At 42.3% G+C, this 15,212-nt stretch overlaps 1 protein-coding gene across 3 annotated transcripts; it reads left to right on the top strand.

Moving 5' to 3' along the window:
* Window positions 1-530: 530 nt before the first annotated feature.
* Window positions 531-9,431, top strand: LOC112882430. 3 transcript variants are annotated; one of them, XM_025947496.1, is made up of 18 exons: window positions 531-685; window positions 766-898; window positions 1,099-1,234; window positions 2,410-2,447; window positions 2,557-2,691; window positions 2,764-2,891; window positions 2,984-3,259; window positions 3,454-3,572; window positions 5,090-5,229; window positions 5,527-5,556; window positions 5,684-5,737; window positions 5,878-5,943; window positions 6,037-6,156; window positions 6,238-6,365; window positions 6,454-6,729; window positions 7,915-8,045; window positions 8,534-8,572; window positions 8,660-9,032. In XM_025947496.1, exons 4-18 carry the CDS (start codon window positions 2,417-2,419, stop codon window positions 8,781-8,783), a joined length of 1,797 nt encoding a protein of 598 aa, XP_025803281.1. In that variant the 5' UTR covers window positions 531-685; window positions 766-898; window positions 1,099-1,234; window positions 2,410-2,416; the 3' UTR covers window positions 8,784-9,032. The 3 variants fall into 3 exon arrangements, with proteins under 3 accessions (XP_025803281.1, XP_025803283.1, XP_025803282.1); XM_025947498.1 differs by having other exon boundaries at window positions 536-898; window positions 8,660-9,431; XM_025947497.1 differs by lacking the exons at window positions 531-685; window positions 766-898; window positions 1,099-1,234 and adding an exon at window positions 1,366-1,617.
* The last annotated feature ends 5,781 nt before the right edge of the window (window positions 9,432-15,212 follow it).

Below are 15,212 nucleotides of genomic sequence, written 5' to 3'. Positions count from 1 at the left end.
CTGGCGCCATGGCCACCCATGCACCTCCCCCAACACCATCCTACTTTACGGTGGTCAACGTCGTGCCGCCTCGTTGCGCCGTTCACAACCGTCGTCGCTCTCCACCGCTCCACAGCACCACCTCACTGCTAATTCATCCATGGTGACGCCCTCACTGCCCGCCTACCGCACGAGGCTATGGCCCGCCTCGTTGTCCCAAAGATCCCTCTTCTGTTGAAATGCGCACTATTTACACTTAGCATATTTTTTGTTCCATCAATTGTATAGAATTGTTCTCTTATTAGGATAGACATTTTGTTCCATAAGTAACTTTAAAATGTTCGAATAGGCACTAGTCAACCTAAACTTTCAGCATGTTGGCATTCAATACTTTGAAAGAGAGCATCAAACAATTAGTTGCATGGGGCACGGAAACTTTTAACTTTTCAAAAGCAAACAGTCGATGCTACTCGATCTTTTGCTTCAGTCCAGAGCGAAAAGATTCCGGCTGTTAATTTTTCCAGCCGGCTGGGCTGATTCCGGCTGCGCTGATCGGCCCAGCCGTTCGGCTGCCTAAATTCAGCCACGCCGCCTCCTTTCCTCTCCCGCTCTCTCATTCCGTTCCCCACTCGCAAAAAGCTAGGGTTCGCTCTCCCTCTCGCCCTCTCTCCGCCGCCGTCTCCGTTCCCAGCGTCGGCCTTCCTCCGTCCGTCCCGCCGCCTCCCTGCGCTTGTATAATTTGGTTGCATTCTGGTTCCTGGGTTTGTATACTTGTCGTGTTTTCAGTTTCGACGGTCCCTTGTGCTCCAATTGACCTGGCGAACCGGCTTTCGGCGGCGAGGTCCAAGGAGAGGAAGATCAAGAACACCAGTGAGCTGGAGAGGAAGGTGCACACGCTGCAGACGGAGGCCACCACGCTGTAAGCAGAGATTCATTGGCCATGCTAATTTAATTAAATCTTCTGTTACGCCACAATTTGTTTGGTAACTTTACACATGAATTGCGTATGACATATATGGACTGACAGTATGGATTGCATCATAAACCTGACTAACTATAGTTATCTGTCTTTGCATTCCCAGTGAAACTAATGTTTAGTTATTGTATGTCCATGTGCAGTCAGCGAAGTAACTGAAGTTTACTCGGCAGCTGTGCAACGGTTGCCCACACTGGCATCCTCATCCACTTCTTCGTGCTCTCCCCCGAAACCAGGCAATACTACCTACATTCCAAACGCGCCAAGACAACTGCGAAGGCAAGTGCCATGTTATTTACGTACTGAAGCTTCTTGTTTGTCTACTTGTATGGGTGCTGCTTTTCGTTTTCCGTTAAATAATATTCCCGCACTTCACAAATTATACATTGGCATTGCACACCTGGGCACAGATGGCCACCAACCGTGCCAATTGGGACGTGGCGACAACAAAAGTTTTCCTGGACTTGTGCACTGCTGAGAACAACATAATGAATTTCAACAAGGGGCTAACTAAGCAGGGATGGCACAACATGTGAGATATGGAAGACACCTAGCAACAACACAATGGGCATTGTCATAGCAATCTCAGAAACAGGGGAGTGCTCGTATGTTTTGTAAAAGAGTCACTGAGACGAGCTTCCATAGGACAGATGATAGAGAAGGTGAGGGTGAGGTCTTTCTTTAGGGACAAAAAAGACTAGCGCAACACATGTTAAAAGTGGACCTTCTTGTTTTTCTTGTTTTCTCAAAGACTTTGTTTTCTTTCCCTTGCTTTATTTAACAACAAAGCCTTTTAGTTCCAAGCAAGCTGAGATAGGCCAAAGATAAAACTCATAGAAACAACAGCAGGTAACAAAAAGAGCAGAAGATAAGTAGCAGAAAGTGAAAGAAAACAGAAACGAATTTAGACAATATAATTATAGTAATAAAGGTCAGCAGAGACTGAAAGCATAAATATATATAGGCATCTATTGCCTGTTTGATTTGAAAAGGAAAAAAACACTGATGACATCTGGCCACCAGATATATCCTTGAAATGAACCAAAACCTAATAAAACATGGAGCACTATCCACTTAAAATATTGAGCAATGAACTGGCCAGCAGTAGAGTTAGCAATAATAGTGCTCTCAACCTTAACAATGTATATCATCAGTACAATAAGAAGTGTGCAACAACGAGATGGTCAGAGCAGTACAGTACATCACTTGCAATTCCCAAACAGGCCCCCCTGGCCTGGCAGCCACATAACACCTGCATGTTTTTGTTCCTTCTTTCTTGATGTCTACAATTCATCGTGTTCATTACAGCTATATATATGCATACGAGTGCTCTGTTGGCTTGTTTATCTGTTGCAAATTTATACACTAATATGGTCATGCCACGCTCGTAGGTAAATAGTTAGGCTGGAATTTTTTTCTTTCGTCTTTGATCGGTTCTCTTTGTGCTCTTACAGTAAATCAATGTCTTCTGTATCTCCAGTTCCAATGACAGGTGAGTTGTTCATTCACCTTCTATTTTTGGGTTTTCCTCATCTGCTTGCATTTATACAGCTCTATTATTGTTCCAATAACAATTGTGTTTTCCAATGTTTCTTGTCTAGAATATGTATATTTGGACACTTTTGGAAAGGAATTTGGAAGCATGAGTGATTATGGTCAAGATGAGTGGAGCAAACTCAATCGAAGAGTCGTTAGAAAATTATCTGACACTGTTGTCCCGGTGGCTTCATTCATTGGTGACTGTACAAATTAGTTTTCCGTATTTGTTTGATCATCAGTTCTGAAGATTGAAAAACTATCTTGTGCAGGAGATAAGATGTATTTTGGATGCACAGGCATTGTAGTCAAAAGCAATGAAGGTGGTGCAAGTATTCTCACATCAGCAAGTCTTGTTAGATCTGACGATGATGACAGGAATATGAAATCAATCTTAATGGTTTGTATTGGCAATTTTTTCTGTACTTCATTGCTTGCCTATTGAATGAGGATAGGCGATAAGTCTGTACTATTGGCTTGCTTTGTTTGCAGATTCAAGTGCGCCTTCCAAATGGGGAAGCTACCATTGGGCGGGTGGCACACTATGATTTACATTATAATGCTGCTGTTATCATCATCCCGCCTTTCCCTGGTCTTCGAGCTGCATTTTTTGATCGTCACATGGAATTTGGGTCCCATAGCAATGTAGTAGCTGTAGGCCGTTGGTTCTACACAGGTAGATTTATGGCCACAGCTGGGATATTGACTAATGAACCAAACGGAGATTATCCTGAACACATGAGGATCTCCACGTGTAAAATCCCTATGGTGCGCACCTGATTTCTCTTCTCACTTCTCTACATTATGGAAATAGTAATAGTGCCATGATACAAGTGGATTAACCATTTTATGCAGTGAACTGGATGGTCGGACATTAAGATTTCATTCTTTTATGCAGTTCTTGTACAGTATGGCTTTTTTATGATATGATGAGGTCAGTGGTACATAACTTGTTGTTTCAGGTTATGACTGGAGGGCCCCTTATTGATTCGGGTGGGAACTTTGTGGGCATGAACTTTTATTCTATGGACAGGACTCCACTACTGCCAAGCAACAAAATTGTTGATTTCTTGGTGCTCAAGTATGTCTTCTATACTTCCATTTAACCTGTCTAAATACTGGGCCAAGCCAGGACTGAAACTGGACTTGGAAAGCTTATTGTTCACTGCTTATGATTCTGAAGCCACACCCTAGCAATTAATAAACTATGGCTAACCATAATTCAGTACATGATACATGATTTTGCAAAACAGCAGATGGCATAAGACATATCTGCTGCATGTCCATGCATCTTATCCTACAAAACACAATTTGACATAAAAGTCATTAAAATGGGCAAAAAAATTTAATGTTACACTTAATGAATATATGCAAATAAACAAGAACTACCATCTCAGTCACTACTAGTACACGGGGTTGTTAAACCTGGCATCATCACTTGAAGCAGAATCCTGGCATCATCACTTGAAGCAGAATCCTGCATAACGTAAGTCTAATAACTTTGGAGACAAAAAAACCATACGTTTATGAAAAATACTTTGTTAATATCATATATTTTATGTATTCAGTATTCTAACATAAAACAGTGGTCAAAGCACTCACATCATCTAAGATACCATTTCTACCACTTGGCCTATTTTTTCTCCATAACCATCACTTTAAGCACCATTTTATGTTTAGCCTAAAACAGATTCTGAACGACCATAAAGCACTTGTGGTTGGTTGTTTTGATTAGAAGCAATTTCAAAATTTCTGCATCAGTGCAGTATATAGTACTGTAGATAAGGCATGCTACCTCGAATGTTGAAAAGATTTTGAGCTACTCCCAATATTTGTCACTAGTTCTTGAAGCTAATTTTCATTTGAAAGCATTTTCTTTTATACCTTATTTCATTTGGCACATCGATAGCTGAGTAACTATAAATAACAAACCCTGTACTGATTAGCACTATTGTACCCATAAGGAATAATATTTGCATAAATGGAATGCAGCGTGTTTTCCTTTTCAGATGTTGCTTAGTATTTCTTATTTTTATTTGATTTTGGGGAATACATAAGAACAAGGTTTTAAAGACATCACCTATGCCATGGCAAGGCGTGCTCTGCTTGCCACAGGATGCCATAACGCCTTCTTTCACGATACCCATGTGAATCATATCCCTCATTTATACATGTTGCCTTTTTGTATTGTAGCTTGATATTTATTTGTAGATAGTGGAAAATATGGGGCCAAATTTCACAAAATTATCATTAAAAGTTATTATGATGGGTTGCACTGTCCCAGTTAAGTAACTAGCGTGATTCAGTCTAATTTGTTCAAGAACGGTCCAAAAGGAAGTAGAACATAACACAGCTACCACCCCAATCATGCTCAGGATTATGAGTTCTTGCCACCAGGTTGGCTGTATTCTTGTTATGTATGATGGTGAACATTTCTTTTATTTGTATGAAAACAACATGCAGTGGCTACCTGTTCTATCTATTAGCCAAAAAAATATTGTGGAACTATATTGTTTGATAGCATATGTACAGTCCATTCCACTTTTGGATTGGTACCACTGAATTTACTCTAGATGAATTTATTACATTCTTTTGCAGATGCGTAATCAAATCAGGTCCAGAAAAAACTTTGAAAAGAAAATATGAGAGCCCTAGGAGCAAAATTGAGAATGACAGTCCAGAGCAAATTTTGAAAAGTATATCTGAGAAACCTGCATCTCTTTTGCCCAGTTCTGAAGGTTAGTAAAAGCACACAACTCATTAAAAGTGCTAAATTGTTTACTGGTAGGAAATGTAGCTTTCTCACCAGTTGCGCAGCTTCATAAGATGCTTATCTTAATATGGACAAGTATCAAAATAATGCGCCCTGCATTTGTGGACGGAATAGTAGAATTTATCTTTACACTAAAATAATGTGATCTGTTAACTGGTTTGCACTAAATACATGAATATATCAGAGTCTACTGCTGATGCCCTGGATGGAGTATTCCATTATTTTGAGTTGTGTTCATTCTTCTAATTTTGTTTTATTTTAGGTACCTCAAGCGGAGAGAGTGAATCAGAAGGTAAATAAAGCGGGGCCACTTCTAACTTTCAATGTTATTATTATGCAAGCTGTCATAATGTTACAATATTGCTTACTATCGTTATTACTAGTAAATGGTCACTAATCCTTTCACAATGTTGCACCAGAATGCGTGGAATTTTGTTTCTTCCCTGATTTTGATGAGCCCTTACCAGTTAATGGTCAGTCATTGATTTCTAATTTACTACTCCCTCTGATTTTTAAATTTGTGTTGTTAAAAGTGTTGTCCTAAAATCATCAATTCAAAACCGGAGGGAGTAATTATTAATACCACATGATCATATTGTTCATGTTGCACCAGAATTCACAGAACTTATCAGAAATGATCTTAAACCCCGTGGTTATCCCATGCCAACAAGGCTTGGCGGTGAGTTATTGCTTTTGCTATTGCTAACAACTTCCGTTTCACTTTTTGAGCGTTCTCAATCGTTATACTTTGATATTTGTCTTGTTTAACCAGGGGGTATGCACTTGGTTAATACTTTTGAAGAAGAATTTGTTGAAGATACTTGGTGCAAACTCAGTAAAAAGGTTGCTTCAGATACATCCCGAAGTGTTGTTTCACTTGCTTCATTCAAAGGTGATCCTTATATACTTTTCCCATATATTTGTTTGTTTCTCTATTTCATCGCTGACTATCATTGCAATAAAATATTTGTAGAAGATCAAAGGTTCTTTGTTTGCACGGGTGTATTTATAGATTGCATCGAATCCACCTCAAGAATTCTGACCTCAGCAAGTTTGATTCGAAGTTCTCCTGATGAAGACAATATTGCTGATAACTTGAAAGTTAGTACCACATACAACTACTATGTACTCATTTTGTTTGTTTTTTTTTTGACAAATATTGGTTAATTCTCACTGTGATTCATTGCAGATTCAAGTGTACCTTCCAAATAAACTAGTTGTCACAGGCACATTGCAGCATTACAATTTGGAGTATAATGTTGCTGTGATCAGTGTCATGGGTTTTCGTTGCCTGCGAACAGCAGAATTTCACAATCAAGTGCAAATCGAACCTCAGAGGGAGGTGGTAGCTGTTGGGCGTGTTTTCGAGTCAGGCAAGCTGATGGCCACAAGCGGGATAGTGACCGGAAAAGAAGGCAAACTGGACTGCAAAGAGCTTATGGTCACCACTTGTAAAATCACTAAGGTACATGCCTTTTTTTTTCTCCGCTTCCTTCCCTGTTTTGAGCACTTGCCTAGCTTTTGCACCAAAATCTTTTAGTTGTGTGTGGGCCCATGCAAGCTATATTGCATGGCAATGGCATCTTTGGGTTATAAAAATCTGCAAGTATATAGTAGTAGTAGCTTATTATATCTGTGATTGGCAGACTCTGGCTGGTTGCTGTTCCAAAGAGGTTACATATAGAAAAACCATTCTGCAGTGTTCAGGTAGTGGTGTGTCCCACGTAAAGTAACCCATTCAGTATTTTATACGCTGAGTAGACATTGAAGGTCGAACTGGTGTATTATCATAAACTACATCAGACAATATATATTCGAGGGAATTCATACATCAGACAATGTATTGTCACTGGTTTGCCTTTTTGATGATTACATGAATGAGTAGTGAGGGCTTGTGGGGTTTAGGTCAGATAAGACATCAAGTAGCATGTGAAACTATTCAATGACATATATTCTTCAGGATTAAATTTTAGTTGGGTATTTCATCGATGAGACTCCAAATTAGGATAGGTAGATTTACCTAATTGTTCACCCGACACTATGTAAATTCTAAAAAGTAGAATAATTATGTTGACATGTGTACTTGTGTTGTTCCTAACAATCTACATCACCACCACAAACGTGCACAAATTAATTTTGTAGAAAAATTAAAGCTACTTTGGCATCAACCATGTATGTCACACGGAAAGCAAGTAAACGGGTTGCATTTTTGGTCCAGATGTCACAATTAAGGTGACAGGTTAATGTTGTTCTTGGAGTAACTCCAACAAACTAGCCATTCCGGATTAGAGCCGGCCGTGCATGACATTAGTTGCTTTGACCTGTTTGTTCCCAATATTGAAGCATGTATAATTGCTACATGTACAATGGAAGACCACATGTACTCGATAGAAATCGGCGGTTGATACAGATTGACAACTCTTATAAGACCATGTGTAAATTCAGAAAGGCTCATTAGGCAGTGATTGATAGAAACTGTTCAAAATCGATGTTGTGTGCGATGCTTTTGTAAGCGGCATTTCTTTGTTGAGGTATAATAAGATAGTTATTTTGACTTGAATAACTGCTTCCTCTGACCTCTTTGATCTGCAAGTTCTTTTGCACTACTTTACCAACTTTTCTTTTCATGTGTCTTTTCTTTTTGCATTAGGCTGGTATTGGAGGACCCTTGATTGATCTTGATGGGAATTTCCTTGGTATGAACTTTTATGGTATGAAAGAAACATATTTTCTACCAAGGAATATTATCCTGGGGCTAATGAAGCATTTTGAGGCAGAACGGTATGACGCTTATGTTTATGTTATTCTTTCATATAGTTGGCGAGTTCTATTCATGTCCATTGTATCGTGCTATTAGGGAGTTGGACTTGCATGTCTTTCAATGATACATTTGGTTATTACTTATTACAATTGGAACTGGTGTGATTGCTAGGGACTGTTTGTTGGATTAATCTAGAATCTTGTTACTTTTCATTCAAAACTCATGTGCAAGCTCTTCCTTTTACGTAATCAGCATTACTGCGATGGGTATGAATTGCTGTTGCATGATTTTATCTTCAGTTGGCTGATGTCCAGCTGAAGTCTTGAAGACATGTTAAGCCTATCGAGTGACACCAGGCCTAGGTCGTTCATGAGGGTTATGAGCCACAACTGCCATATCCTTGTAGTTGACATGCTAAGCTAGTTCCCTATTGCGCCACATATCTCCTAGGTTTTGTTTAAGCTATTTCAATTGCTTTGAACATTCAACTTTTTTTGTCTGTTTGTAGGTCTGTAACTGGCGAGGTTATATACAGCAAGGCAAACAGGTATTCTTTGACATTTATCAACACGATTTCCTTGCTTTGTTTGACATAAAATATTCCATGTCTTACTTTTAAATTGTTCATTAACAGATGGCCTGTGCCCGTGCCACGTTGGTCTTATCCTTCTAGTAGGGCACGACGCCCCCGAAAATTTTTCATGCGGGAAGATGTTAATGACCTCAACGCCCAGGACAGCAGGGCCTCGACTACGTAACTCGTAGTCTCGGCGGTTAGGAGCGCTAGGGTTTTTGCCTAACTGCTCAATGGTGAAGGAGATGAGATTAAGAGTAGAGAGAGATAGGAGATAGATGTTCCTTGCTTTTTCTCCCAAGAGTGCCGATTACATGAATTATATAGGCCCGTGGCCTGCTAACAAAAGGAAACAAACTCCTTGATTCTAGCTATCCTTGCATGCCGCTTTGCATGCCTGCATGCCTAAATCCACGTCTAAACACTTGGCGCTGGCGATGGCTGCTCCTGGACGCGCTGACGACGTCGGTACTGGATGCCCCACATGACAGATGTTTTGGATGTGCTTTTTGGTCGAGTTTTTTTAGCAGCTGTAGCTGGCGGAAGTTTGCATGATTCGACTTGAAAAGAATGTTTTGAGTATTTGATGTGGCCATATAATTTATATGATCCGTAGGTTTTTTCGCTTCAAAATCTGTAGCTTTCCTATAGAAGCAGCACCCATTTCTGACTACTGACAGTACTCGTCTCACCAAGCCTATACCAAACTTGTTTTATTGACCCAATGGCTTGACGGTGGCTGTTCCAGACGCAAAGCATGTAAATATTAGCACTTTCTTCAAAGCTTCAGATATATATTTGAAGGGGAGGAGTTATGGTTCAAATACCGAAATACCTGACTCTATGATGATGTTATAACTCTTTTTCTTCTTTTTGGACAATGATGTTTTACATAACAAATGCTGGTGAGCTGAAAGAGGCGGGTTAGTTTTTTTATTTTTAATCTTTTATCGATGAAGTGGATCAACTCAGTAAATAACATTCTCATAAGTGAATTGGGCTATTTCTTCTCAAATGATTAATGTCGAAAGATTGTTGGCAGCACAATTGATTATCTTGGTAAATAATGAAAATTACCATATTTGAATTAGCTGTAGGAAGGAGGTAATCAGACAATAGAAGAGGATGGTAGGAAAGAAGAGAGAAACTTGCTCTAATCCATGATGCAAATTACCAAACATTTTGTTGCTCTAATCCTGGAAAAAATCCTTATATGTAGACGTTATAGAAATATAGTATCATTCTATCTCTGTCAATCTTCTTTTCTCTCTTTCCCGCTCTTTTACTGGCGCGTCCGGGGCCAAGCTGGAGTTACCATATCTGGGCGAAGTAGCCGTGACGAACTGGCCCGCACGCCCCACCGTCTTGAAGCCGCCGCTGTCGCGCCGCCAGGACCCTGCCTGCCCAAGCCGCAGCTCAGCCTCCGCTTCCACCACCCCGCGACGCCTGCTTGGTGCGTGAGGCACACTAGTTACAACGCAAGCTCGCGGCGGAACACGACGAGTCTATCCTCCGGGCTCACAGCCAGCCACGCTAATCTCGTCGGAGCAAGGCCGACAGCGGAAGCATGGGCGGCGCCGTTCACGCGAGAAAGAACACGAGATTGTCCCAAACCGGATCACTTACCCCCTTGACCAGGTCTTCGTTCCATGTCTCTGAACTCCGCACCCCAAGCGCACGACTGATTTCTCCATGGCTCGACGAGGGCCTCGGCGGAGGCTGAGCGATCGCTCGGGACTTCATGGATCTCGAAGCCGACGCAGACGGCAAGCCGTCGAAGCTCCGTGACGTGTCCTCCCTGGCGACCCTCCAAGCCTGCCTTCTTCAGCCAGCCGACCTACGATGGTGTCATCGCTGGTGGCGCGTCGGGGCCACTGGACCAGATGGATGTCTGGGAGATATATTCCGGCGAGGGAGGCTGTGCATCGGCGTTAGGATGGGAGCAGCACAATCCAGGTGGTAAATCTGGTGAATTCAATCCTGGTGATTCTGCTCTTCCCTCTCTTTCACTAATCCAGCCCAACAAAATTGAATCTCTCTCCCACCGTTTTTTTCCCCTGTAGAATGCAGGTTGATCACATTTGCCTTTTTCCTCCCCTTGTCTGTCGTTGTCATGGAACTCCAAATTAATATCTGACGATGGCCAGTTTCCCTAGGTGCAATTCATATTTTTCTGGCCTCTTGATGCCACTAGATATAGAGTGAGGACGTAGGCGGCCACTCCTCTTTCCTGTTACCTGGGATGTATGCCATCAACAGGCAAGTAAATTTCTTCTTTTTCTCCCGTATGATTTTTTTATTTAAAATTTGATCAGTGCCCCAATTTGATTTTTGACTTCGCAATTTTTTTGAAACTTTAACCTAGGTTAATGCAATTCCATGAGGTGGAGATTCACTATGCCTGAACCAATATTCTGCTTTTGATAGGCATTTTTATCTTTGTTAGTGGTTGATGTAATGTGGCTAATGGTAGATGCTACTGTAGACCAACTCGAAAAAGCTGACCAATTTAAGTATATTAATAAATATCTGTTCAGATTGCTACTATTAGCTTAGCTACAGTGAAATCTCTTTGGTTTTCCATTTAAAAAATCTTACTTTGTTGTTGCTATATTCAAGGTGTTCCTGCATTTGCATCTCTAGTTAATTCATTCTGCTGTGATGGCAGGAATCTAATCTCACATTGATTGAACGCTACACATTGCTTCAATATCTTTGCGGCTGACTTCCACGATAACGAGGTTACTGTTCTTGAAATCTCTACACCCATCTTCAGTTTGTTTACTTACAATTTATGAACTGGTTCAAGCCTTGAACAATATCTATTTATGTATCACATTCATGATGTAAACCCTAGCATGGCTTTGTTCAGATCCAGCTATTGACGAGATGGTTGGTGCTGCTGCCTATCCAAAGCAATGAGTGATAATCAAGGTATTCAAAGTATTTGTTTTATTGTTTGCGCCATCAGATCAGATCGGCGAAGCCCAAAATCCCAAGCAGAGGAGCGAAATCTCGAGGGCTCGTGCCGGCGATGACCACGAGAAGGAGGCCGCGGCACGAGACCTCCCCACGGCTCTGTTTCTCTTCGCAGCACCAGCGGCAGCAGCAGCAAGACGAATATGTCACTTTTCTAGGGCTTCTGTTCGGACGCTGCCCCTGCATCGTTCCCGCGTAAGGCGACATGGGCGGCTCTCCCCCACAAGCCCCCTCGCCGCCCCCCCCCCCCCGCCTTCCCTCTCTCCCCTTTGCCGCGCCGCCACCGGAGCTGGCCGTCGGAAGTCTGCACGGCCCGTGAGGACGGCAGCGGCGGGGCAACCCTTCACCTCTTCCTTCGCCGGGCGGGCGCGGCCGCTGCAGGCGACGGAGGGGCTCTCCGCCAAGCGGGCGGTGGCGGTGCCGGAGTGGCCGGATCCGCAGCCTCCGCGGCCGGATTCTGTGACCTCGGGGGCGGATCTGTCGCCACACGCGAGGTCGTGGCGGATGGCTGCGCCGCGAGGGGCTGCGCGTGAAGGCGGGGGACGGCGCATCCTGCAGGTGCTTCCTGAGGCGGCGGCATGGCCGCGGAGGGCTTCGTGGCCCGTGGTGGTTGCCGGCATGAAGCTAGGACCCCCCGACGCGGCGCTCATGAGGGAAGGGAGCGAAGACCGGTGGTCCGGTGACGGGCTTGGTGGCCACGCGCGGCAGCGGCGGGCGCGGAGCGACGAGGCCTTTGGCATGTCTGCGTGGGGCGTGGGCGGCGCCGGGCGGTGCAGGGGATGCCAATCGAGTGCCGGTGCTGGACGTGGAGGGCCACGGCTGGGGCTACGCAGCCCGGGCGATGCGCATGAAGTTGTGGTGGCGGCACACTGAAAGTGCACTTGGCCCTTTCCAAAAGGTGTGTTTGGTTCAGCTGTGGATTCCTGAAAATCTAATTTCTGGAATCAGCTGTGGGAAAGCTGCTGTGAGCTGACAGCTGTGGGAAAGCTGAAAGCTGTTTGGCTGAAACAACTGTCAGCTGTGGATTTCTGTAAAAATATCAATTTTGCCCCTGAGACTGTATAAGACTGTTTATATGCTAATTAATTGTAAGGATATGTAGATGACCGTTTTGGAAAGGAAATTATCATAATTAGAATTATTTGACATATATAATTAATACAAAAGATATATAGATCCACCTTGACCCAACTAAAATATTATCTTCAACTAATCAAAGCATTAGCTATGTTATCACGAACAGTGTTCATGGTAACCTCATTCTCCTCCTCAAGAATTTCATCCACTTCTGGTTGCGCCACTTCTTGTTCCTCGGTGTCATCCTCATCTCGCGGCATATAGTTCTCATCTTCATCACATTTGTCAAACGCATCATCTTGTAACGCGCTATCACGAATGAAATTGTCCAATGCCATGCAAGCCATAATGATATGCGCCTGCGTACGAGTTGAGAAACTAGGCATCGACTTCAATATACGCCACTTTTGCTTAAGGACTCCAAATGCACGCTCAATTACATTGCGAAGGGATGAATGCAAATAATTGAACATCTCATATTTCCCTTGAGGTGCTCGCTGTCTGCGAAGACGAAATTCGGGTAGATGATATGTACTTCCTTTGTAAGGAGCAAGATATCCGGTTCAGTTCGGATAACCGGAATCCACAAGATAGTATTTGCCTAAAAAAGAACACAAGTCAATGACATATACTTCATGACTTATACTTCAAATAATACCAAAGTATACACAAAGTTAGCATTTCTAACTACAGGTGGTTTCGAAAATTTGTCACCAAAATTTGCTAAGGCATGATTGAGGATCCGTGTGTCATGTGTAGAGCCTGGCCAACTAGTAACCACAAAAGTAAACCTCATATCAAAATCACAAACTGCTAGAATATTTTATGATGTGTACCCATGCCGACATGTGTGGTTGACAACATCCTCTGTAGGTACCGAAACTTGTACATATGACCCATCTATAGCTCCAATAGCATCTTTGAAATGAGGCCAGAAACGGTTTTCTCTAACCTTTGCATGCTCGGTACTAAAAGTAGGATCCCTCGGTGTGATATTATCTTTTGCTAATTTTCGCAAATATTTCAAGACTTCCTTAAATTTAGTGTGAACTGTCCATAGGGATCGAACGAAGCGGTTTTCAGCTTGAGAAAAAGATTGAGGTCCTCCAACAATCCATAAAAACATAGCTACTGACTCCACAGATGAAACATTGCTTGTTGACTTCAAACCATAGTTAGCGACAAGCAAATTATGAAGTACCATGAAAACCTCAGGAGTCATCCTAAACATCTTGTAGAAATATCTAGGTGCAGCTAGGCACTCTTCGACCCACTCAATTCCAAATTGTTGAGGATTTCTGTAATCATTTTTATTCAAGTACCTTTCGGTGTACCGGTCACCTAAATGACCAATGGTGGCAGCCTGCTTGGACAACTCGGCTAGAAATTGAAGTCTGTTGTAACCCTCCTTTGTCAATTCTTCCATGGCCTCTGCAAGCATGAGCATAACAAGTACATTTCAGATTATCAATCTACGGTCCGAACATACAAGGACTCAAACAAATCATTATTCATACAAATACGGGTTTGAACGTACAAAGACTCAAACATAATGGTTCGCTTACACAAGAACAACAATATAATAGTCCAAAAAACAATAATGATTCAAAAAACAAGAACGAACATAATGATTAAGGCAAGTTCTTCATCTCATGCTCCCTTTGCAGCAAATCAAGTCTTCCTTCATTTGTCTCAAACAAGCCGAGGAGCTCCCTAAATTCAGGTTTCATTATCGATATTGCAGCTGTATGCATGAGGGCAGTTTTCTCCTGTACTCCACATTTTTTCACCATCCTCATAGCCTCCGCAAGGGTAGGAATGTGGCTGGTCATATAAGGAGCCGATGAAGCTTCTATACTACTGGTAATCTTGTTCACTCCATCTTCGATCTTGCTGCAGGTTTGTTTGTACAGACGTAAAAATGGACTTTTGTCTTCCTTATCATCCGCACACGTAGAAGAAGGGCCTTTACGCTTCTTGCCTTTCTGTTGGAGCATAGTGGACAAGTGGATATTTGAGGGGCTTCTCTCAACCTCATGCACTTCATCATCACTGCAATTATCAGACACATCTCCAGGTATGGAAGCAGATGCCCCAGTAACATGTGCACTTCCAAACATGATGTGCATCGCCTCCAAGTTGTCCGGACCACGTCTTCTAAACTGAACATGTTTGCATTTCCTTCCATTACTTGGATCGTCGCATCTCTGCAATATATTGGTAAAATTAGCTACTACAAAATATCCAAGAAAACTAAAAAATGACAAATGTTGTGACACTCACCGCAAGATGCTCGGTCCACCATTCATCTGAAAAATCTACAGTCTACTTTACATCATTCCAACCAAGTCCAGTGGCAGCATTTTTTAACTCTATAAAAATAGTATAACTTCTTTTCAGACCATCCCATTTATTCTTGAGTTGCAAATGTTCTAGTTTCCAACCAGTTATCTGTTCAAACTTTTCTGCAACATTCTTCCATCCGACTTTATTCAAATGATCTAATGGCCTATGCCCAGCATTAACCTCACGCATGCATATGTTGCAGAAGTGCTTC

Source organism: Panicum hallii, chromosome 2 (assembly GCF_002211085.1).
Source record: "Panicum hallii strain FIL2 chromosome 2, PHallii_v3.1, whole genome shotgun sequence".
NCBI classification, from domain to species: domain Eukaryota; kingdom Viridiplantae; phylum Streptophyta; class Magnoliopsida; order Poales; family Poaceae; genus Panicum; species Panicum hallii.
This window is presented reverse-complemented; position numbering and strand designations above follow the sequence as displayed.